Source organism: Sus scrofa, chromosome 13 (assembly GCF_054392235.1).
Source record: "Sus scrofa isolate SSC_HxYL_T2T_F1_AM1 chromosome 13, Sscrofa_HxYL_maternal_Yorkshire_Landrace_v2.0, whole genome shotgun sequence".
Taxonomy (NCBI): Eukaryota; Metazoa; Chordata; class Mammalia; order Artiodactyla; family Suidae; genus Sus; species Sus scrofa.
The window spans coordinates 178,652,949-178,679,950 of record NC_139395.1 but is presented as its reverse complement, the minus strand read 5'-3'; the positions used below and the strand labels follow the sequence as shown (position 1 = coordinate 178,679,950).

Genomic DNA, 27,002 nt, shown 5'->3' with positions numbered 1-27,002 from the left:
CCTTGAAGCCCAACAAGAAGAAAAGTTTTTATACAGCAGACAGGAAAGCAAAGCAAGGAGATTATTTGACTGGCTATAGCTTAAGTGAGTATCTCATTTGGGAAAGGCTAGTTGGCTTTTTTTTTTTTTTTTTTTTTTTTATGTTTTGCTTTCCTGACCTTGGAGCTTTTATAGGAATTTATTATAGCTTAGGTTTGGATTTGTTTGCATAGGCTGCCAAGGCTTTCAAGCTACTTCAGTCTGATAGCCTCCTTGTTTAGTTACTTTATTACATGCTTCTTCAGGCTAGAATATCCTGCAAACTGTCTCCTTTTATGGATGGATAGGTAGAACAGAGAGCTTCTTCTAATAGTCATTTTATGAGTCCTTTTCTCTGGATCAGGGAGAGGATATGTGAATTACATGTGACAAATAGAAAAAAACTTAGCCACTTGGAGTGTCTTTCTCATTGAAAGCTTGTGATTAAGCAAGAATCTGTTGTCTTCTGAAGGGATGCCAAGGAGAATATCTCAGAACCATATGGCTGTTTGTTCTAAGAATATAAATGTTAGATAATGGTATGGGAAAGTCTTTGTGGCCACAGGAGGAAATAACAATTACCCTTGTGAAACTGACAGCATTAACGGCCTGAATTTAGCCAGAACACAAATTGGGACTTGAATCCATGTGCTGGGAATCAAACCCAGCCTAAACCCAGACTGGGACTTGAACCTATGTTTTCACTCACCCGATGTCTGGACTTACTGAGGTTCAGGTTCTTTATGCCTCTGCACAGAAGGAATTCAGCGAGAGACAAAGTGATAGGCAAGAAACAGATTTATTAGAATAGAAGGCTTGTGAGAGATGCAAGTGGGCAGGCAAGAAAGTTCTGCTGGGAGGATCCAATGGCTACAGTTTTATCATCCAAGGGAAGCGGAGGTTGGAAGGGCCTGCCTCTTCCTTTCTGTGCGTAGTAGCTCCTCCTTAGTATCCAGTAAGGTGTATATTCAAATCCACAGAAGGGTGGTCCTCAAACTCTTGCCCTTGGTCTGAATCTGAATGCAGGCCTAATCCCATCCTCCACCCAATGACCTGAGGCAATTCTCAAGGCTCCACTAACGAAGCAAGCCTGCCTGAGCATATGGCTTTCCTGAGCAATTTATTAATTTACAGTGATGTCCCAATGTCCCCCAAGTTTCCCTCTTTAAATATGGTCCTTTATTGGGACTTCTATAACTACCTGTGCCTACTCCATCCCTATCACTTGGAAGGGAGAAGTCTTTTATACTCATAGGTTCTAGGAAGGAGGCCATAGATGGCACACAAGGCCACAGGGGAAGCAGCAAGTTTTGGTCAAATGACAGAAGACAGGAGTCAAGGAAAAGCCTGATCCAGAGCCTTTACTGGAGTTTCTATGGGAAATGGAATGCAAGGCCAAATAGATAGTTCAGCATTGTCTGGTTTTAATAATTGCTGCAAACTTTGGACTATAGTGAGAGGCTCTACTTGCCTTGCTATCTGGCCTTGGGATGATTTAGGGCAGAAGAAATACTGGCTTGGTATGTGAGAGTTAGATAAGGAAGTAGTAGACTCAGATTTAGTTGATTTGCATTGAAAGATATGCTCGAGGCCGAAGCCTTTTGCTTTCTCATAGAATTGGCTAGTCCTAAGAGGGGCAGTCTCCCCCAGGCCAACACATCACTAGTAAAACATCATAAAATACAGAAAATAAAGTTAGAAGGCCTGGTTCTGGTTTTTGGACCATGGAAATACCAGGTATTAAGTTCCTTATCAGTAATGTTATCTTGAAAATATTTGTCTCACTTTATTAGATTAATGAGGATAAATGAGTTAACATTTATGAAAAAGTTTTGACAGTATAAATTGAGTGTACAAATAGTTGCCCTCAGGAATCATTATATCCAAGCTGCCCTTGAAATTTGTGAAAAAAATAACCCTTTGATGTACGAGTGAATCTTGCTTAACCAAAACCTCTCATTGAGCAGATATACCAAGTTAACAAAACTTTTCATCTCTGCACCCCATGATCCTAGGAAAGTCCTTATAAAATGACCAAGAGACAGAAGCTGCTCTATATTCTACTCATTTAGGCCATGTAAACAGAGTTTGCAAGATACTCTACTCTGCAAAAGCATATATGATTTAATTTTTCCTTTTGTGAGCTCTTTTTTACATTGTATATTGGTAAATTGTTTTGTATATTGGTATTTTAAGTCCTATATAAAAATTTCAAAAAACAGTTGAGATTAAGACTTTGGAGTATTTTGGGTTCGATGCTTATTATTTAAAAGCAAGTCAGCAAACAGCTGACTTAATGGCAACATTAATGATAGGTATGATACATAGTTTTATCCTGTAATTTCTACAATTACTGAGTTTATAAACATCTAAATATTTCACAGTTAGAAGATATGTTTGTGTTTGTTTTTGTTTTAAATAGGCGCAAAAACATTTACCCACTAAATATATGTAGTACAGGACTAGATTGCCAAAACATATATGCATATAGATTAGTGTCATATGCTAATTTATATATACTCTTCTCCTTCTACCTTATTGAATCTTACTATTCTTTAAGGTTAATGTCAAATTTCTCTTTCTTGACCAAACCTGTCCAGTTCACAAGTGTGCTTTCCTTTGGACACTTACTCTGTTTATTATATATACCATTTGTTTCCTATATTCAATTCTGCACAATTATGTTTTCATAATTTATTATCTTACTCCATTATAATAAGTCCAGTAAGAGCAAGCGAGCCTTGTATATTCTTTCTTCATTTCTCTTGTAGAACTTAATACATACTATAAATTCACTAAATACTGTTTATTGCCTATTAATACATGATATGCAGGATCCATGGAGTACTTTATGAGGCAAAAGAGTTTTGAGTTATATATTTACATTAAGTGTGCAATAATGGAGAACATAAAGGGTTTTTAGAATATTTAACTCTCTTTGACATTAAAGAGCAATTACAGTATCCTACATTCTAAGTTGGTATTATTAGCATTTTTTTTTTTTTTAATATTTACCATCTTTAGACCTGGGGCAGTTGGTAGAGCTTTCACAGCCTTGCACATTCACTTCCCTAGCTACACCCCTCTTTGTGAAGCAGTGACCTTGAAAGAGAAGGAAATATGCTGCTACTTAGATCCTGTGCTTTTCTTCTATACCTCACTGTAGGTAAGACCCCAGAATTTCTTGCTCGGATGACTTCAAGTCTTCTTTCAAGAACTTCAGGGCTTCCTGTCTGGGTCCATCCTCCAGGGGGTGTACTGTGCTACTGGTATTTTGAATAGAGGACCAAAGTTGGCTTCTTTTTGTAACATGGGAGGGACTCAGTTTGGACATGAGCCTGTGATGCCCATTTATGCTTGGGTGATGCCCTTCATGATCTGGGATTTAGCTAGCATCAGAGAACAGGAGTAGAAATGGGGTTGACTAAGGTTAGCAGCACTCTCTGGATGGACCACCACTTGCTAGCATGGAATTCTGAGGAGTCCAAGAATCTTAAGTTTAAGCGTGGCCTCCCAGTATCTTTGTAAAGTAGGCAAATAGATCATAAGTAAAGTTCAATCTTATTTGAAAAATAAGAATATTGAAGATGATTTATTCTTTAAAAATATTTACACATTTGTTATGTTACCCCTCATACTCCCATTCTTTCCTTGGGCCCCACATTTTTAGAGCACTATTTATTTTAATGCTTGGATATTTTAACTCAAAGGTTATGTAACTATATAAATATGTTTGTGTAAATACAATGTTTCCTAAGGATACATTATGATTTAAATACAATACCATTTCTATATCTAATGATGTTAATTTTTTAGTAATTTTCTTAGCCTTTTAGATCTTATACCAATCTTGAATTTATTTTTGTTTCAGTTAATAATATCAACTTTTGATATCTAATTTAAATTTACTTTCAATATTCTTGGATAATATGAAATTTAGCAGTTGATCTGTTTTGGCTATTTTGGTACCTGAATCTCATTCTCATTTTTTTTTAATTAAAGAGAGAGGAAACACTTTTATCAAACATAAATTTAATATAGAAAATGATATACCATTTTGTTAAACATCCTTATGAAGTGCTTTGAGAAGAACCACATTTCTCTATATTTGCCTATATTTTTTTTTCCTTATGTGTTGCTTCAGATTAGCCATGATTCAGTGAATAAATGTCATATTATCCTTTTTTTTTTCTTTTTACAGTCGCACCTGTGATATATCTAAGTTCCCAGGCTAGGGGTTGAATCAGAGCTACTGCTGCAGACCTGTGCCATAGCCACAGCAATGCCAGATCCAAGCCACTTCTGCAGCCAACACTGTAGCTTGTGGTAGTACTGGATTCTAAACCTGCTGAGCAAGGCCAGAGATGAAATCTGTATTCTCGTGGAAACTGTGTTGGGTTCTTAATCCACTCAGCTACAACAGGAACTTCTGTTCATCTCATTCTTGACCTTTCTCTCCATCTAAACATTTTTTCCCCAAACCCAACATCTTTTTAAATCAAGATATGTAATGACCTCAGAATTTCTTTTTGTTATAGAGGCAATTGTCACACTGTAGGAGACTGAGTTGTTTGATGAGCATGGCTAGTACTTTTTATTAATATGCAGAGATAAGATCTGAAGATGTTAAAAAATAATTACTCAAATAGCATTTATTGAGAGTATAGCTTTACACTCCTACATGGAAGAGTAGAAGATGCAGTGCAGACAATAATAATATATGCATTCCCTGAGAAGCAAAATCAAAATTTTTTTTTGGTATTTTTATCTTTTCTCGGGCCAGCCTCCACAGCACATAGAGGTTCACAGGATAGGGGTCCAATCGGAGCTGTAGCTGCCAGCCTACACCAGAGCCACAGCAACACAGGATCTGAGCCGCATCTGCGACCTACACCACAGCTCACGGCAACGGCGGATCCTTAACCTTCTGAGTAAGGCCAGGGATCGAACCCGCAACCTCATGGTTCCTAGTCAGATTCGCCAACCACTGAGCCATGATGGGAACTTCAAAATCAATTTTGATTAGAAATTTATCTAAATAAGAATAATCACTGAATAAGTATTTTAGAGGCTCTCCAGTGAGTAAAATGCTTAGAATCTTATGTGCTTAATTTGACAGTTCTCAGATTTTATAATCTGCATCTTATTATTTATGTTTGAAATGATTAGCTTACCATTTTAAGAGAAGTGTAATATTTCTGGTTTGCCCTAAATTTAAGTGTAAGTTATATAAGACCTATGATATGATTGGATGAAAGGCAGTAAGATGGATAACTTCATGTGTCTCTGTGAGATTATTGGTTCACCCCTGATAAGCAGTGATTGTGTTTGGTAAAATTATATCCACAATTCCGTAGAAACTTGTTTCTTCTGGAAAATATCTTTAGGATTTTAATCAAGCAAATTAAATGAAACTTTAGGCAAAGAATTGTATTTAGGTGTGCTTGATGGATAATATAAATTTTTCCTTTGTGGGAATTTCAAATAGATAATTGAAAAGATTTAGTGCCATAACAATCCAATAGACCGAGGAAAGTAGCCATTCTATTAGAATGTAAACCAATTGAAATCTCACCAGTCTTGATCAAGTAACTCTACAGCCAACTAAAAGAAGAAACTGCAAACATAATGAGTTAAATAATCTTATTATAAATCACTTAAGTCTGATATCAAGAAACAGAACACTTATTCACTATAGAAAATAGTTTATGGTTTCCGCTATACTTTAATAGAAATGAGAAACTGATGACTAGGATGTTTTCCCAAAAAGACTATAAAATTATCAGAATGTGTCTGTTTTATTGGAAATTATAATAACTATAATTTTATACAAATGAAACGCACAGTATAAATTTGTAATATAGAAGTATGTGAAATTAAATGTATAAGTAATGATAATGCCAGTTAATTTCAAGGTACTAAAACATTCATAATAAAATTTTAAGGAGTTCCTGTCATGGCTCAGTAGTTAATGAACTAGTATCCATGAGGACTCGGGTTTGATCCTTGGCCTCATTCAGTGGGTTAAGGACAAAGCATTTGCCGTTGCTGTGGCTGTGGAGCAGGCCAGCAGCTACAGCTACAACTCTGATTCGACCCCTATCCTGGGAAGCTCCATATATGCCCGGTGCAGCCCTAAAAAGACAAAAGACAAAAAAAAAAAAAATTAAAAAAAGGATAAACAAGATTTTCCCATTCATGTAAGTGGCAGAATGTTTGTATGTAAACACACAGAAGTAAAGATAAACCAATGATCTAGCTCAGAGTAAAAGCCAGAGTGTTTCCTTGATTCTAAAGGCTTTTTTGCCTCTTCTCTGCCTCTCCATCCAGTGCCCATTCATGCTATTCCTAAAACATACATATACACTCCTAACTCAGGGATTTGTACTTATTGTTTCCTTTTCACAAGTTTCACTATCTCACTGTCAAGACATAACTTAAATGTGACTACCTCAGTAAGGCCTTCTCTGGCCAAGCTATTTAAAATGGCAACCCTGTGCCCATCTCCCTAATTATTTTTCCCATAGTACTTTATGCTCTATTATTCAGTTGACTTATTTACAATTTTTTAAATAATGAAGGAAGGGAGTTTTTAATCAGCTAGTTCACTCCTATATTCCTAGTGTCCAAAGTAATGCCTCATAAATATTTCTTGAATAAATCTAAGGCTTTATCTGTGTCTATTCTCTGTCAAAGTATACATGTAAATATTTAATCAAATATTAATAAACATACCTCAATTTGCGGCAAATTGTATATAAAGACAAATGGTAATTGTAGTTATCAATCATTAGTTATTAGACTGTAAGTAATTGATCTGGTTATTTGATCACATAATGGGTGCTATATTAGAGCACCAGAAACTATTTAACCTTTATAAATATGAACTTATTTAGGCCTTATAACAACTCTGTAAAACAGGTGCTATTATAGCTCCATTTTATAGTTGAGGAAGCTAGAGGTTAAATAAAATATCCCTTGGTGTGGCTGCTAACAACTAACATGAGAGAAAGTAGATTCATATCATTCATATCAGCGGGTATGTTCAGAACTCATACTCTTAAGGAAAGGCACCTGGTTAAAATACTGCATAATTGTTGATTTGCTTTACTTAATTTCTATCCTTTTAACTCATTTTTCTTTCACTAAAACAAAATTTTAAAAGTAATCACATATTTTAACCTCTCTGGTTTTAGAATCATTTTATCTTATTTTATTTACAGTGGGATGCCATCACTGAAATGGATGAACACAATAGGCCCATTCATACGTACCAGGTATGCAATGTAATGGAACCAAACCAAAACAATTGGCTTCGTACAAACTGGATCTCCCGTGACGCAGCTCAGAAAATTTATGTGGAAATGAAGTTCACACTGAGGGATTGTAACAGCATTCCATGGGTCTTGGGGACTTGCAAAGAAACATTTAATCTGTACTATGTGGAATCAGATGAGTCCCATGGAATTAAATTCAAGCCAAGCCAGTATACAAAGATTGACACAATTGCTGCTGACGAAAGTTTTACCCAGATGGATTTGGGTGATCGCATCCTCAAACTCAACACTGAAATTCGTGAAGTGGGGCCTATAGAAAGAAAAGGATTTTATCTGGCTTTTCAAGACATTGGGGCATGCATTGCCCTAGTTTCGGTACGTGTTTTCTACAAAAAGTGCCCTTTTACTGTTCGTAACCTGGCCGTGTTTCCAGACACAATCCCAAGAGTTGATTCATCCTCCTTGGTTGAAGTAAGGGGCTCTTGTGTGAAGAGTGCAGAAGAGCGGGACACTCCTAAACTGTATTGTGGAGCTGATGGGGATTGGCTAGTTCCTCTTGGAAGATGTATCTGCAGTACAGGATATGAAGAAATTGAAGGCTCTTGCCACGGTAAGGTAGAAGCATTTAAATAATTTATCATGCATTTAAATTATAGCTTTAAAAAGTAAGCTTGTTGTATATTTGTTTTCAAAAAATACATTTTTGAATGCTACTACTGGCAGAATTGAGGAGGAAATGAATTTATATTAGCTATGAGATAATTTCTCCTTTTTTTTTCTCCTCAGAATAGTGTATGAAAATATAAAATAAATTATATACCATGACCAGTGTACTTCCATATTGATTTCAATAAAGTAGTTGCTGTATGAATTGCTCTATTCACCCTTTTTTTTAAAGGAAAGCAACATAAAGAGCAGCAACAACAAAAAAAAGGGATTCACAATGGGCATTTGCCTGACTTTCATGTTTTGTTGGTTTAGAGATAATATGACATTTAAAGATAGTTTGAAAATAATTTTTTCTTTAAGTTTGAGTTGCAATGTTTGAATAGTAGCTAGATAAGCTGAAATTGTATTTAAATATGTGAGGGATTCATGTGTATGTATATGAATCATATATATGTTTCAAAATATCTAGTTTATGAGTGTTAGGTATTTGCTGATTGAGTAGAGTGTACTGAAGGTTAATTTATCCTTTTCTACTATTAAATAGAATTTCTTACCACATAACACATTAGTTTTTTTTGTTGTTGTTGTTTAAATGGCAGTATTTGTGCAAGATCAAACTGTTAGGAAGAATTAACACAATGCAATGTTGATTAAGTTTAAAACCATACCTTTTAAATTGTCATGATAATGAAATGTCTAAAATTTTAAGATGAAATAGTTTTCTTTTATATGAATCATTTTATGAAGGCTTATTAATCTAATAAATATGTACACTTAAAAATTTTACGTATCCTAATGAAGATAATTTACATCAATTTTATTTGGTTTTAGGATTCATAATCAAAATACAAATAAAGAAATAAAGTTATTACTTGTTAAATATAACAACATAGTAGAGATACCTTCCTCTCAATGATAAATTATGTGTAGGATTTTTTTCTATAGCACTATATTGAATTTACTGACTTCTTTGTTGATGCTATATTACTATCTATTAAAAGGGTGAAAATAAATAAGAAAAAAACATTTTTTTATATAAGGGTCATGGATAATATATTTGAATTTTTAAAGATTTTCTATCAATGACACTTGGGTTCTTGAACATGAAAGAAGTTGACCAGAGCCTCTGATGATATTATGTTAGATTATTTGAAAATATTGTTTGTATAAAAGGTTTGTTGTATATTTTTATAAAGCATGAACCAACTTTCCCTTACATGTTTCACTGAAGTTTATCTGTATAGATTTAATTTAAAAATGTTATTCACCTATAAAGGATTTTGGATAAAACAAAAAATAAGTTACAAATGATTTTTTGAAAGGGCTCTATAAAATATTTTATGTTGGAAAATGCGCCAAAGAAATATTCACATATGTGAATAATTTTTCAATGAGATTTAGAAGACAGTAATAGCCAAGGATAAGATATATTACATATACTAAACATGTAGTTTTACCATATTTTATGTTAGAATCTGGGTGTCAGTAATAATAAATAATATATTTTTATGTCATTGATCATAGAATTAGAAGTAGTGACAGTCATTAATGGCTCTCTCTCTCTCTCTCTATATATATATATATATATATTTTTTTTTTTTTTGCTTGATATATTTGTTGTGTAAAATTTTGTTATTTCCATGCCTTAAAATTTCTTGAGTTGTTGGGCAAAGATGATTTTGGACAAATGATAATTATTAGCTTATTTAGAGCTACTGTTAGACTCATTCATTTTTATGGTATCTTTGTTATAATTTATTTGATTGCATAAAGAGTCATTACAGTACAAGTGTTCATCATTTTATTGTAGAGGATGCCAGGAATTGGAAAACTAGGCTTCACTTCTAAATCTATGGCTCCCTAACTTTGAAATCAGTTTCTGGTTTCACTTAAATGTCTGATGCTTCATCTGAGATGGTTGAGGCTTATGTGTAAATCCTGATGGCAATTGTAATATATTTCCTTTTAGGAAATCATTATTTTTTTTTCTTTCTTTCTCGTTAAAAGTAGTTACCGTGACATTGAAGATCACAATTTGGCCTTTTCTAAATTAGACAAATTGTTTCCTGTTCTGTTTGTATTATTTTTGAATAATCCACATATTTTTCATGTCTCTCTTTTTTTTTTTTCCTTGTACATTTTATCTAGCTGCTTGGTGTCCCTTTCATCTTTCTTTTCTGTGTTGGAATTTCATTCATCCTTCTAGGTGTAGTACAAATGTCATATATCTTGACATATGCCTTCGTTCTCTGTGCTATAATTTGTACTAATTATTTATGTTTCCATTTCACCAGGGCTGTCAGATAAAAGAGGTGTATCTAAAAATCTTTGAAGGGTAAGAAATGTATTGATGTGAATAAGTAGAACCAGGTTTTACTGAATAGTTAAATGTAAAAGTTGTTGGTATACCAACAGAGTGCTCTGTTTCTTCTGATTCCTCTGAAATAGGAAAGTTTTCTTCAGGGAGGGTTGTGGTATTTAGATCTAGAATGCTTTAGAAAACTATTTGTATCTATCATTTTATGAGTCAGGATTCTAAGTTACTGATAAGAAGATTTGTTTTGTTTTGTTCCTCCCTGCCCCACCTGGGACCACTTGGTAATTAATTCCAGCCTGGATAATTCTGTCTGGTCTTTGTGTTTTTTCCCCTCCTCCTTCTGCCCCTTCTCCCCTTCCTCACCTCCTCCCTTTCTCTTTCTCTTCCATTTCCTCACTCCAAGTATCCATGCCTTTACCCTGGTGCTTTAACTTTTCCTGCCTTCCAAGTACAGTGCAGAGGAGCCCTAAGTTACTCATCAATTAGGCCCTTTTTGCTCTGTGTTTATTTTGTGGAATCTGAAATGAGCAATACTAGAGCACTGCTAGTATCTGCATATCTATTCTGAAATTCAGGCTACTAAGAATGATGGAAAAAATATAGATTTATCTGAAATTCTGCTGTTAGAAATGATAAATAGGAAAAAATTACAATGAGCAATTAGGAGTGGTCATAATTTACTTAAATAAATTTGAGAAATCTTGGCCTGCAATCTAAGAAAAATGCATTAAGCAGGTTTAAAATAAAATAAATCTACATCTACTCATTCTGTTGTATCAAATGAAGGGTGTATAGTTATTTGTACTTAAATAATTTGTTACCATATTTTATCATAGAGTTATACTACTAAATGTTAGAACTTGTGTTTTTTTTCTTCTCTAATGTTGTTAAGGTATATCTAGATCCAAATTCTAGAGGCACAAATGAGAGAGTCACATTTATTCTTGCTGTTTTCAATCAGGTTTTAACAGACATAAACATTATATTAAGCAGATATGCTGAAGTTTAAACATAGTAATTTAGGTGACTCCACTTTAGCATTATAAGCAGTATTTTATACTTGGCTCCAATCTCTATTTTACATAACTTTTAAATTTATTTCATAGGTTCATAATTAAAGCTGTCATACTTAAGCATATTGATGTCACAGATTTAATTTTTTAATTGTCTTAATTTATTCCACTTGAAGATTTGAATTAAAAATAGCATTGATTAATAAAGCATTAATTTATGTCAAATAGTCCTTTGCTTCATATAACTAAGAATATTTTAACACTATGGAAGAAAATTGGAAACAATTAACATGCAAAATTGAACAGTTTTTGTTGAGTTGTGAGTTCTGAAGTGATATGAATCTCTAATGAACTCTTGGATATCAGTTTAGAATAAATCCTGTTAAGGTACTAGCACTTGTACTTAGCAAAATTAGTTAGGGTTTGGTATTTTAGAACTGCTGGAAATATATCTTTATATTTATTGCAAAGATATCTTTTTTAAAAACCTTTAAGTATCACATGCTATAATTTAAAAAAACAACATTTGGACTGTGGAAATTAAAGTTCCAAAACATTGAAAATGTTTTATAACATTTTTGCTTCCTAAAAATATGCATTTATTTATTTATTTTTCCATAAGCGCTGCTTTAAAATTCCAGAGGAAGGGATGGTGGCAATTCTCAGACCATTGCATTATTGTTCACAGAGGTGAATGGGATATGCAGGGCCTTTGGTGACATAGCTATTGATTTTATCTCCTTAAGAATGTTATTAAGGCTTCATGACTCTGTCTTCTGCTGCAGTTCAGAAACATTTATGCTCTGTGTTTATGATCTTCTATCTAATCATGTTATCAGAGATGATTGTGGAAGCAGAGAGCATAAAGAAATTTTGAAACACTGGGATTTGCTGGCATTAAATAAGAGGTTTTGAGAATGTGATGAAAAGCTGAAAGGTGAGATTGGGATCAGAAAAAAAGGGGCAGACTTATTGGCCCAGAGAGTATATTAACTTTCTAAAGGTTCTCACAAACTAAATATAAACTCTTACAATATAACCTTCAATTCCAAGTAGAGCTGCTTCCATTGCATGAGGCAATTCTGGACTTCCAACCGGCTTGAGAAGAATATGAAATCTAGAAGCTTGAAGGGGTCTGAAAATAGAAGGTTTTATTTCTAAACAAAACAGAATAAAGTTATATAATTACATTATAGTCTGTTCTTTGTCACACTTTTAAACAGCTTAAAACCTAAACTGTCTGGAAATGATCATTCGTAGTAAATTATTTTTACCAAATTTTGACTTCAGTTTTAGTCTCTGTTTTATTCTCTGTCAACTTGAAAGCTATAAATTATATTCCTGTAGGAGCTATGCTTAATTAAAAAATATTTTCTAAACACATACATTTAAGAGGGGATAAAATTATTTAGCATCTTTCTTTTCTTTCAAAAAAACCTGAAATCACTTTCTTTCTGGCAAACATCATCTAGAATTTTACTTCTACCCTTTAAAGAAATAAAATCAATAGTTTTACAAAGTCAATACTATGATATGGCAAGCTATATTAACATTTTATGTTTGCTATTTTTTTGTATCATTATCTTCTTTCTTCTAGGTTCAGTTTTCTAACCGTTGAAGTATATGCTTTGGTAGACCTTTGGGCAAGGTCTTTACAGTATTTAAGCTCTTTATTTAATGAATGTCTAAAAATATCTTTATTTTGCCCTCCCTTTTCAATTTATGGAATACAATTTTATAGAGTACTGTTATTTTTCTTCAACATTGTGAAAATATTATGTCCCTGTTCATAAGACTGTTATTGACAGTGATCTTCTGACAATTGTGATTACTTGGGAGATTATCTATAGGTTCTGTATTTTGTTTTTCAATTACATTATTATGTAAGTGTTATTGGATTTATTTTTTCAACTTTGGTTTACATTTTATGTTTGTAATCTAAAAAAGTGTGTGTGTGTGTATGTGTATGCATGTTACTTTCTTCTGTTCTCCATTTCTAGGATACCTATGAGATGACTTTCAATATTATCCTCTTCGTCTCTGAATTTTTTTTTAAATTTTAGTCTTAGCTTATTTTCAGCTTATGAATTTTCATTTTGGCTACACCTAGTTAACAGATTACTTTATCTTGAGGGTTTTTTTTTTATTCCTGTTTTTGTTTCATTTCTTCCTGCTTTATTTCATAATTTCATTTTCTTTCATATGGATGTTATTTTTTTATGGATCTTTATTTTTCTTTTTTCTTTTCTTTTTACAGCCATACTTATGGCATATGGAATTTCCCAGACTAGGGGAGCTGCAGTTTCAGGTCTCTGTTGTAGCCACAGCAATGCCAGATCCAAAGTGCATCTGCTACTTATACCCCTAGCTTGTGGCAACCCTGGATCCTTAACCCACTTAGGGAAGCCAGGGATCTAGCCACATCCTCATGGAGACTCTGTTGGATTCTTAACCCACTGAGCCATAATAGGAGTTCTTTATGTATCTTATAAGTCACTTTTAAATACATTTTGAAAGAAATTTGGTCTAAATATTTCTAACCATTATTGTTGACATGTACTTTGAAATTGTATCTTGTGTGTTAACTCATTTTTTATGTCTTTTTTTTAATGTGGAGTGTTTATAGTTGACTAATCCTCTCTGACGCCTTATAAAGAGAAAACTTAAGTCCTAATAAATTTACCAAAGAATTTGTGTTAGTATTTCTGAGTGACAGGAGTTATACTCCATGTAGTGATTCAGGGGTCCTGGACTATTTGCATTTAGTGGGCCAGTCATTTCTTAGAGCCTTGTACTTAATCTTTGTCCAGCTCAGAGTTTGTAGAAGGCACACATGCTTTTTAGCTGATTCAGATCTGAAGAACCACATTATTTGCTCTCACCTACCAGTAGTAAGAACTAGTTATATGACCACACTTAGCTACGAATAGGGGTGGAATGTTGTCAAATGTTGTCCCTGGCTCACTAATCACTTTCCAGCAATAATTCTTTATCAAGGAAGAGAAAACCCATTTTTTTGTAGATACTTGGTAATCTCTGCAGTCATCTGCCACTTCACCCACAGAATATACATGCTCATCCTCACATATCTGTCAAAACAAAGGTTTCTCCATCAGATTCATATATGTGCTCTTGTCAGCTGGTGACCTACACATTAAAAGCCAAGCCTTTTACCCTTAACACAAAATATGCAATGGCTGAGAAAATAGAAAACTCCCATTAAGAAAGAGAATAATGCGAACCACATAGCCATGAGTCCTCTGTAGCAATAATGGGCATGCATTGTAAAGAACCTTGGTGGATCTGGACACTCATTCAGTGAGATGCTCTTATCCATTGATCATCAGACACTCATTCAGTGGTATGATCTTATCCAGAGCATCCCACCGACCATCCCCTTGACCACACTCTCTTTGAGCTTTTTATTATCCTGACAGTTTTTGAAGTAGTTATTAGTGGATAAACAGCTTTCATACCTGTTTAATGCTCATCTATTTTGGGGATGCAAAGATCATTTTATAGTTACAGGCTCTTTTAGACCAGACTCATGATTTGTTGCTAATAATATTTCCTAAAAATCATAGTAGTCTTTTAATCTGTCAGCCAATTCTATGTGTCAGAAACTGCATGCAAAGTCCACACCGAAAGATCTCTGATGTAATTTTCAAGTATGTTTTATTTATTAATTTATTTAACTTGCTTCTTTATTCACATGCCTCTCTCAACTTAATAGCAGCTAACTTGAGGTTGTTTTAAACAATAGAGTCAGGTAGATCTTGGACATAGGGCTGAGTCTTTTTGTTTAGCTAAGATGTCTTAGTCTATCTCTGGTACTCAATATGCTTTTTCCTTAGTTTTTTCTCTGGTGAATGGGAAAGAAATCATCTTCTCCTATGCTAAAAGCACCAAAGTTCTCTACTCCTCTATTCCTTTTCCTTTCAGTTTTCAACCAAGTCAGTTATTACCTGGGCTCATCTGTTCCCGGAAATAGCTCTTTTGATGTATCAAGTAGTAGTCAACCCAAAGAAATCAGTACTTGACTCACCTTCCAAGTTACTGGAGATAAAATTTTACCATAAATTTACTAGTGTATCATATAAGTTTCTACCAGCCCAGTCTCCTATTACAGTTTTGCAAATCATCTGCCTCTTGACTATTAATAACTTAATGCCATATATTTTAGGTTTTTGTTTTGGGTATATTCCAGTTGAAGGATTGGATATACATGTATAAATGCATACACACACTCTTAATTTATTGTCATATTTAAAAACTAAGAGGACAGAAATTCCAAATTCTAGAGCCTTAACATGTAGAAGTTCATGTTTCATTTATATTACATCCCAAGGTATTCTTGCTTATTGAGGACTTCCTTGCATACAGAAAATAGTAGAATTACACATTTTTCATCTGTAGTTCCATTATAACATATGGTTTATAGTTATCTGTATCCAGTGAGAGAAGGAGAGCTTATAGAGTGCACACACCTTCTTCTTAAAAGCCTTGCCATAGAAGTGACATATACATTTTGCCCATAATTGCCATACTTGTAAAAATTATATATTCAAAAAGTAAAAGCTTTTTTTGCATAAACTTTGCTATTAAGCTACACCCTGTGTAAATAATCAGAATTTTTCTATTAACATATAAGCAGTAGACTATGTATCAAGGTTCAGATATAAACTGAACTGATTATGGTAAATTACACATTGGGATGAAAGTTATTTTTATAAACTGAAACCCTATGCTCTTTCCATAGAAATAAATATGATTCAGTATTTGAAGAAGGGATGATTATTTCCACTTAGCATCCATAGTAGCATCAGAAAACATTTAGGATAAAGTTTCCAGTGGAATGTTATATCGTACATTGAAGATATAATGGCAAAACTTTACCGGAGAAGAAAAAGACCTCACTTTTCATTTTATAGATACACAGTGTAATAACAAAGTATTATATTTAGTAAATCTACTTAATTCAGATTAAATCATATTTTAAGCATCATAACTATAAATAGTAAAATTATATCATCATCTTAAAATTTGAAGATAATTTTGTGTTATACTTTCCTCCATTATCTATTCAGAACTGGCATTGAAACTACAGAGGTATGATTGACTGTGTACCCTTCATATGAACAAAAATGTAATAATTTGCATTTTTAGGATATTCACATATATAAGCTCTAGGGAAGTATATTTCAAAGGACAACACGGTTCTAAGGAAAGCAGGCATCAAAGGAAAAACTTGACACAGAAAAAGCAGTAGGTGAGACAGGGTTGAAGAGTAAAGTATCTGATATAAATATATTTAAAATGTTTATTTTGGTTTAAGATATCTTGTTATCATTTGTGAGAAAAGCATTTTGCATTTAATTTGTATTAATAGTTATTGTTATTACCTGGGAGGTGATGATAAATACACATTTTCATGGTATTCAGGGGACATTCTTAATATTTTTGAGTCCTTTCAAATAATGATTTATAGTGAGAGTTAAATAAATTACTGATGTCCTTGATAATGTATTTAGCCTTTTTTTTTTTTTTTTTTTTTTTTTTATTATTTTCCCACTGTACAGCAAGGGGGTCAGGTCATCCTTAGATGTATACATTGCAGTTACAGTTTTTTCCCCCACCCTTTCTTTTGTTGCGACATGAGTATCTGGACATAGTTCGCAATGCTATTCAGCAGGATCTCCTTATAAATCTATTCTAGGTTGTGTCTGATAAGCCCAAGCTCCCGATCCCTCCCACTCCCTCCCCCTCCCATCAGGCAACCACAAGTCTCTTCTCCAAGTCCATGATTTTCTTTTCTGAGGAGATGCTCATTTGTGCTGGATATTAGATTCCAGTTATAAGTGATATCATATGGTATTTGTCTTTGTCTTTCTGGCTCATTTCACTCAGGATGAGATTCTCTAGTTCCATCCATGTTGCTGCAAATGGCATTATGTCATCCTTTTTTATGGCTGAGTAGTATTCCATTGTGTATATAGCCTTTTAAAGAAATAGTTCTCTTTTTTTGTACTGGAAGTTTTATTTCCTCTTAACATGTAATACTATACGATTGAAAAATTTCATATTACAGGTATTTCCTCATCATGATTCTGTAACTGGTTACTATTTTCAGTCCGAGCATAAGACAAAGTATCCATATTTAAAATGAGATCTAATAAATAGGCAATATAGTATTAATGAAAATGGTAGTCTCTCTTTTACAGAAAACTATAGAGTGATGATAAATTTAAAGGGATAGAAATTTCCAGTTGCTACTTGCTCTATAAAAGGACTATCGCCATAAAAGCAAATGTGCGGTACCCAAGTTGATGGGAACCATGGGAATATAAAAACAAACCGTGCTTTATCTTTAGCAGTGGGCAAGGAAAAAGCAGGATTTATTCCCATTATTTCATAGTATCAAAAGTGAATGCTATAAAAAGTCACATAAACCTCTTGAAAGATGCAAACCCTATTCCTTTGGACAGAGACAACCATTGTCTTGGACAGAATTCTTTAAATAGGATCATTTTATTTTTTGTCTTTTTCTTAAAACAATTGATATTCTCATTTCTGTATTTTAATTTGTTGTAGAGTTTATTACAACTATTTAGAATTTTTTTTTTACCATAACTTGGTAAAAAAACTTATATTCTTTTCTGCTGTGTTAACTCATTAAATATTTTAAATAAAATCAACTGGAAAAAATTTAATTGATGAAACTTTGAAATGGCATTAACTATGGATTATGTGATACCTTTTTTAAAGATCCTCTTTTAATTTACTAATTGCATTATGACCAAAAAGCTAACTCTTTTTAAAGCCCAGTTGTATGTGGGTAATTATAGATTGCGAAACGTGAACTAATTTTCAATGCATATGAAATACTATACTTAATTATGTACTTTAACATTTTATCCTGTAAAATAAATAGCATACATTAATTAGGTAAATATTTTTATTCACTATTATTGCTAAATTTTTTCAAAAGTACTCTGGAATCTCTTGAGGTGACCACAAAATTTCTCTATATAGTTATTGATAAAAATGTTATAATAATATATTTCCTTAGAAGACCAATCTTTATTCAATAACTAAAGTTGTCTGGTCCTGGTGCATTATTACTTTAATTTTTAATTATATATCTTTCTTAAATTCATTAAAAATTGTCAATAGGGAGTTCCTGCTGTGGTGCAGCAAGTTAAGGATAGAGCCTTGTCTCTAGTGGCACAACTTCCATCCTCAGCTCAGTGGAGTGGGTTAAGGATCTGGTGTTAAGGATCAGCTGTGGTGTAGGTTGAAGTTGCAGCTTGGCTTCATTCCTTGGCCTGGGGACTTCAATAGGCTATGGGTGCAGCCAAAAAAAAAAAAAAAAAAATTGGCAATAGAATATTCTATCTAATGCAACAAAATTACAAATTTGTTTTGAGTGATGTAATGATGAGTAGAATAAGATATACACTGTGTTCTTAGATGAGAAGTTTAAATATTTGTAAGATATAAATATTAATTTAGAATTATAAGCAGATGACACAAAATTTTCATTGTTTTTGCCACATTTTATTTTATTTTATTTTATTTTATTTTTTGTCTTTTGTCTTTTTAGGGCCACACCTACGGCATATGGAGGTTCCCAGGGTAGGATTCTAATCAGAACTACAGTTTCTGGCCTACACCACAGCCATAGCAATGCCCAATCCGAACCATGTCTGCAACCTACACCACAGCTTACAGCAACACCGGATCTTAACCTACTGAGCAAGGCCAGGGATTGAACCTGCAAGCTCATGGTTCCTCTTCGGATTCAGTTCTGCTGCGCCAAGACAGGAACTCCATTTTTGCCACTTTTAACAGAGCAAAAATGATTATAAATCTTATATGAAATAATGAGCAGAATGATATATAGATCATTTGAAAAGAACACTAAAGGAGGTTAAGAGAAATATTTATCAGTGATGCTGAGTGAAAGGGAAAAGTAGACTAGATCACATGAAATAGTTTAATTTATGGTAGATATTGTGTATTGATATGGAGAATAAAAGGATTATTTAATACCACAATTCTTACTTTATATGGATTGATATTGGGGAGGGGAGAGCAATAGTGACTTGGATATAGGACCAGCACTGCCAACCCTACCAAATCCCAGAGGAGCTACCTTCACCACTGAAGCCATCTTTCTTTAAACTCTGTGCAGTTAGCCTCTAATTGTACCTTAGTTTAGGGATCTATCTGGGGGCAAGAAAAGTGCCAGAGAATTTCTCATTGCTGTAAAAGTTATAGTAAGAAGACATTGGTTTGTAGGATACAAGTTAGGATTTTCATGGCAATTTGCAACTATAATGAAACAGTAATTTTTGAAGAACAGAAAAGGTGAAAGAAAAACATTGTGGAAGAAAGACAGTATTATCCAGTTATTAAATGTGGATTTTGGTTAATCAAAGGAAAACCCTAGATTACTTAACCTAGATATTGTTAAAGAAAATATAATTCTGATACTTGTTAAAGAACCATAAGGCAGACTTTATTTAGGGGGACTACTGAAATGGAATTTCTCAATAGTGGAGAGAAATTGAGCTTAATTCTGAATACAACAAAGAAAAGTGGAAATGTATAGCCAAGCATGGTGTGGGTCAGTGGATGGGAAATTACTAAGCAGAAACATAAGGTATAGGGGAGGATTCTGGCTAAATCAGCTTTGCAGGATTCTTTCATAATGGCGGACCAGGGTGGTCAGATATCACCTGGGAAATGCTGGAAGATGAGTAGTTGATCAGATATTTAGGGTGCAAATTCTCGCTAAAATTAGACTCCACAGGAACTGAGATGTGGTCAGGCCTAGTTGAACAGAGGACTCAGAGGAGAAACACTTTGTCATATCATGTAACACTGTAGCTAAAGTCTGCAAACTCTACATTCTAGGCCCTTTTCAAGAATAAATTTTTTTAGAGCACAGCCAAGTCCATTAATTTACATGGTATCCCTGCTTTCAAGCTACCACTGTAGAATTGAGTAGTTGCTTCGAAGACCACATGGCTCGTAAACCTATTTCTTACCTAGTCCTTTACATAGACTTCTTCCTTATAGGCATATTAAGGTATATATGGGAAGCCAAATAAAATTATCAAACTTGTTCTTTTAAGTCTATTATAAAAGTGTATACATTTTAAAAATTAAACAGTATAAAACTTCTAGTGGAACTATTTTACTCCCAAGTTAGCTGTCATTTTATTGTCATTTATTAAATCATCTATGCAAGGAATATAACTTCACAAACATTCAGTAGAGGATATCATATGGATTTGTTTTGGGAAACAGAGTTTGTTTTTTATTAAAATGAAGAAATACCTGAAACAAAAGATCATATTAGTAAAAAAATGTTGGGAGTGTGTGTGTTTTCATTAGAAGAGTGTTAGATCAGTGTTGGCCATTTGCTGATGAGACCATTTCAAAGACCGCCTTTGTCAGTTCTCTCACTGAAATATCTAGACTGGTTGCCATGTTAAACACCGCACTTTTTTTTTGTTAAAAATTGATGAGTAAATAGTTTATGTTCTTTGTGGGAAAGAATACACAGAAGCAAATGGTAAGTAAAATTCAGACTGTCTTTTATTTAGAAATGCCAAGAAACAGATTTTATGTGAAACATAATGCTTGATTTCAAGTAGGCTCCCATTTTTTTCTCCCTACTTTCACATTATATTGAACTTTCAACAATAGTGGGTATATTTTTATTAATGTATGCATAAGCTTAACAACATTTATTGCATGACTATTACATCCTGAATTACTGTGAATTACCATGGTCCCTGCCACACAATACATAGAACTTGCCACACAATATTCTTTAAATAGTTGCGTTGTTGATTTTATGAAAAGATGTACATTTATATGGAGTCCACAATTTTATATACTTTTCTCATTATATTATAAAATATATTTAGAATGTCATTTAAAAAATTTTCCAAAGTTGTTAGTAATTGTGAACAAGTGTCTATTTACAGAGATATTTCTTAAAAAAAAAAGCAATATATTGTTCCTGTTAAGGTATAAATAAGCACCTTTTATGTTCAGCTAAAATAACAGTATCATATAAATCATGTATTATGTAATGCTTTATGTTTTCATAGGAGTTTTGGGGGGATATATATCTTTAGTAGTGCCCCCTTGCAAATATATTTTGAGTTTTGTCATTTATTTTCTGTTTCTCTTTATCGCTGTCCCCTCTCATCTCTTATTCATGCTTTTTTTTTTTTTTTTTTTTTTTTGTCTTTTTGCTGTTTCTTGGGCTGTTCCTGTGGCATATGGAGGTTCCCAGGCTAGGGGTTGAATAGGAGCCATAGCCTCAGGCCTATGCCACAGCCACAGCAACGTGGGATCTGAGCCGCTTCTGCGACCTACACCACAGCTCGTAGCAACACCAGATCCTTAACCCACTGAGCAAGGCCAGGGATCGAACCCGAAACCTCACCATTCCTAGTTGAATTCGTTAACCGCTGAGCCACAATGGGAATTCCTAATCTCTTTTTCATGACTTTTGAAGAAATCAACTTGATCTGCATGGTGAATATTTTATCATTGTATTCATTTATGTTTGAGGTTTCTTAGACTATGTATTACTTATTTGAACTTTCCTATAGAATTGTGATTATATTGTGCCATTCTCATTCTTATTTTTAAATATGTGTATAGATAGTAAAGTCACTCATTATACTTAATCACAGATAAGGACTGGAAGAACATCATTTGATATTTAATCTTAAAATGTATTTTCAGTATTTCATGGTAAGCATTATCATCTCCTTCCTAAGGGGTGTAGTCTAGCTGATGCTATTCACTGTTTGAATAGTCTTGCTCTTCAAATAAGAGTCCTTTGATTATTCATTTTTTCCTTAGTTCCTTCCTTCCTTTTTCCATCCCTTCTTCCCTCCTTCACTTATTCCCTCCTTTTATTAATGTCCTGGAATAAATATACAAAAAATTAATCTGAGGAAATCAAAACATAATTGATTAGTACATCTCTTCTATTAAAATTCTTTTTTTAAGTGTGTTTATACCTGATATCCTTAAGAAGGGACTATGATCTTTGAACCATAGGTATTTATGATGCTTATGCAGTTTAATGGTCTGACTGCAAAATGGTAAAAATTCATGTAATTTGTATACCTATTAATGAAACATTGAAGAGAGTCTAGGATTGCATGTGAAATGTATCTTTAAATGAATATTACTTCAAAGGGATGATCATAGTATCTAAGAATTCCTAAAGGAGATAGCAGTGTTTTTTCAGAGAATTTCCTTCAATGTGATAAACGATGAATGTCTACTTATTTACTGTCTGGTGGCCATGGAGTAATACTATTTGATGAGAAATATCTTAATTTTGCTATGACAGCTTGACTCTTTTCTCAGATGGCTAGCATTTCAAAGTTTGTTATATATATGTATTCATAAGAATGATGAAAGTGTTAATTCTGGTTAAAATGATGCCCAGTTCATTAGTAGGCCTAATGAAGAATAAATAAATTAAACCGAAGATTATTGACATGAGTTTTATTGGAGAAAAAAGTAATTACCAAATCACTGATTTTTGTTGGTCACCTTTTCATAGAAGATTATGAGTTAAAGTTAGGACTTAAAGGAGAAAGTAACATTTATACATCAAAAAGTATTGTAGAAGAAGCTTATTAATTTTTTTTCTTTTTAGGGCCACACCCACGGCATATGGAGGTAGGCTAGGGGTTAAATCGGAGCTGTAGCTGCCGCCCTACACCACAGCTACAGCAAGAGAGTATCCGAGCCACATCTGCGACCTATACCACAGCTCACGGTAACATCGGATTCTTAATTCACTGAGCAACGGCCTGGATCAAACCCACAACCTCATGGTTCTCATCGGATTCATTTCCACTGAGCCACAACAGGAGCTAGAAAGGCTTACTAATTAATTAAATCTCATATTGTGAGAAAAGCAAAAGTAATTCTGTTAAACTGGAAAAATTAGTGCAAATATAAAAAGATAAAGTAATTTTTTCCAGCTCTATCACTAAACAGAGCCTAAAACCAGCAATTTGTGTCCAAGGCCATTTCTCCGATTATCATTATTTTTAACAGAACCTATACTTTAAATTTTTTTCCTATATTTTTAAATAGAGAATTTTTCAGATCTCTTTTGTTTTGATCATTTGAAATGATTTTCCCCTTGTTTTGGCCTTCCATTCTTTATTCTTTTAGATGAATAAAAGATATATTACCATTAAAATTACTTTTTTCACAGAGATCAATTCTTTGTTTTGTAGAGATTATCATCTAGTTAATATAAATATTCTAATTTCAGAAGAGTAACATGGATATAAAAATTTCTAACAGGGAAGAGTTATTTTTTATTTTTATTTTATTTTATTTTTTTGTCTTTTTAGGGCTGCACCTGTGGCACATGGAAGTTCCAGGCTTGGGGGCAAATTGGAGCTGCAGCCACTGGTGTACGCCACAGCCAGAGCAACACCCATCTGAGCTGCATCTGAAACCTGCACCACAGTTCACACAATGCCGGATCCTTAACCCACAGAGTGAGGCCAGGGATCAAACCTGCGTCCTCACGGATACCAGTCGGGTTTGTTACCATTTAGCCATGGTGGGAACGCCAAGTTATTTATATTTTAAGAGATTTGTTTACTTTAGAATAAAATGTGTAAAAATCAGTTAAAAATAAAAAGATAAATATAAAACATATTTATAACATCTTTAATGAAGTGTAAGTGTTTGGTAGAATTCACTAGTAAAGTCATCTCTGCCTGGACATTGAGTTTTGCTGACGCATATGTGCTGATCATCACTCAACTAATTCCTCAAGGAGCTTTCTGCAGGTATCAGTATATTCTATTATCTCCTCAGTAACCACCGCATACATATGTGTGTATGTATATATTACATTATATATAAACACTACAACTTTTTACATTTTTATTTTTCCTAAGTGTGTGTCTATGATATACACTTGTTTTAATCTGTATAATTAGAGATGTGTGAGTACAAGTGAAACATTTAAATATGGTTTTGACAAATTAAATTATTGGCCTCAATTCTTCACCCCCGCCTTGTACTCATTCTCTTTCCTTCTAACTTTTCAGTTCTTCCCAGTAAAGGGCACGTGTTTTTCCTGACTTTGGCCTCAGCTGTATGACTTAATTTGACCAATAGGATAAGAGTATAAGTTAGTTGCTAGTGCAAAGCCTATCTCTTAGGAGGCCTAGCCTGGTTTTTTTTTGCAGTACCCCTGCTGACATCATGGAAAGACCTTTCCTAGAATTTGCTGAAGCAGACTAAACATAGAATATAATGAGGAGCCAAGTCTAGCCAGTTTCACAGACTGAAGCAGAACTGCCCTGCCAAATCCAGACTAGGTCAGATGACTACAGTAAACCAGGAGATGGAAAATATAGACAGAGCTGAAATCACTTACGATAATGAAATATGGATAATGCCTATAAAAAGTTAACAGATCTGGTCTTTATCTCAAAATAACAAGATAATACATCATGTAACCCCGGCCAAGACAATGAATATTTTATAGAGCATTTCAGTTTACAAAAAAACCTGAAATGGTCCTGCAGCAATACCTGTGTTTTTTGGAACATGGATAAAGGATCAAGAAAGTGTGGCATGGAGAGATCAAACTATAACCATCAATACTAACAAGGATAGAAAGTCAGGTATTAGGAGTTCCCATCATGGCTCAGTGGAAATGAGTCTGACTAGCATCCATGAGGATGCAGGTTCGATCCCTGGCCTTGTTCAGTGTCTTAGGACCCGGCGTTGCCATGAACTGTGATGCAGGTCACAGATGCAGCTTGGATCCTGTGTTGCTGTGGCTGTGGTGTAGACCAGCAGCTACAGCTCCAATTCAACCTCTAGCCTGGGAACCTCCATATGCCATGGGTGCAGCCCTCAAAAGACAAAAAAAAAAAAAAAAAAAAAAATTAAGAATTATATTTTTATGATCACTCCATAGGAGTTATAAAGTAAGAAGTACATATTCTATTATCTAGGCTCATAGAGTAAAAGCTCAGTGCAGTGCACAGAAGCGGTTTCACAGAATAGATTAACATTGATCAAGTACAGCAACTTTTTCTGGGCATGTGGTTAAAAAGCTACTTGCTGAAGGGGATCTGATAAAAGTATAAATACCCACCTTTAGGTTTTGTTTTTTTCAATTTTATTTATGTAATTTGAGTATAATCTCCATTTAAGTTTGTGGTTAAATCATACCGACAAAGCTTTTTCTTCATTTTAATGAATCACAAATTAATAAAAAAAAAAAACCTCTGATGTAGATATCTAATCTTGTAATCCCTGTCTGATTATAGAATGAAAAGACTTGCAGCCAGAGTGGGCAAAGCCAGGTAACTGACAGTTTTTTTTCTCATTAATTCATCAGCATGTTCTATCGGCTCTACCTTCAAGATTTATCCCAAATCTGTTCCCTCCTCTTGATCCCTGTTAACCTCCTATGTCAATTCTAGACTGAAATCGCCTAACAGTTCCATGTTTGGACTCCAATAATTCATTCTTCTGGGAGTGGCTGGTCTTGTCTTTTATCTTCCATTGCCTTCATGTTATTTTAAAAATAAAAGCCCAAATCCTAATCGTGCCCAGTGGACCTCCCCTGCCTTTTTGATCTATCTCTTGCCTGCCACTACAACTTCGTATCCTAAATTTGCCACACTGCATATAACTGCACTCCTACTCACATCCTTAAGTTTTTATAGCTCTCCAAGCTTCTTCCTTCTTTAGGGCCTTTGTATTAGTTGTTCCCTGACTTTAAATATCTCCCTTCCTATATTTGTCTTCTAAGGCTGCCATAACAAAATACTGCAGACTTGGTAGTTTACATAACAGAAACTGATTTTCTCACACTTCTCGAGGTTGGATGTCCAAAATCAAGGTACCAGCAGAGTTGGTTTCTCCTGAGGACTTTCTTCCTGGCTGTGTATGGCTGCATTCTTGTTGTGTCCCCAGATGCCCTTTATCTGTGCATGTATACTACTGGCATCCCTTCCTCTTCTTATAAGGACACATTGCCCTAATGATATCATTTAATCTCAGTAACCTCTTTTAAGGCCCTATCTCCAAGTATAATCACATTGGAGAATTCATCATAGGCTTCATCCTGTGAATTTAGGACAACACAATTCAGTCTATATTAGCTTCTTTACATCCGCTACCACTTAGGTCATTACATGGCTGACTTTTCACTGTTTAGGTCTTATTTGCAATATCACTTCTTTAGAGAATTCTTCCTTGACTTACTCTGTTTTATCCCCAGAGTAAGTACCTCCAGAAGATCAGAGACATTCTGACTCTGTTCATTCATTTCCAAGATTACAATACCCAAAATTGTGCTTGGCACTTAGGCAATGAGAAAACTTTTGTTGAATGTATGCATTCTTCCAAAGCTCTGGCTTATGGGGCATGGTTATTTCTGGATGTGCCAAGTACTTTAATAACACATTTTTGTGCCATTTCATGATCTATAGTGATATCCAGCAGGATAAAACAAAGTAATATTACCATAAATATACCAGTGAATGGAGTAACTAGTTTATTGAAGAGTTACATTCCATTGTTATTTAAAAAAGACATTATTTTAGTTTGTTTTTTCATTAATTCCCCCAGCTATTATGGAACTTCTCCCCTTTTTTCCCTCACTCT

At 33.9% G+C, this 27,002-nt stretch overlaps 1 protein-coding gene across 17 annotated transcripts in view; it reads left to right on the top strand.

The window, feature by feature from the left end:
- Positions 1 to 27,002, top strand: part of EPHA6 (EPH receptor A6) — an 870,463-nt gene that overhangs the window by 150,167 nt on the left and 693,294 nt on the right. For all 17 annotated transcript variants that reach the window (XM_084989131.1, XM_021070704.2, XM_021070712.2 and 14 more), the window contains one exon: positions 7,242 to 7,905. In XM_084989131.1, coding sequence (XP_084845257.1) covers positions 7,242 to 7,905 — 664 coding nt within the window. The remainder of the gene's footprint in view (positions 1 to 7,241; positions 7,906 to 27,002) is intronic.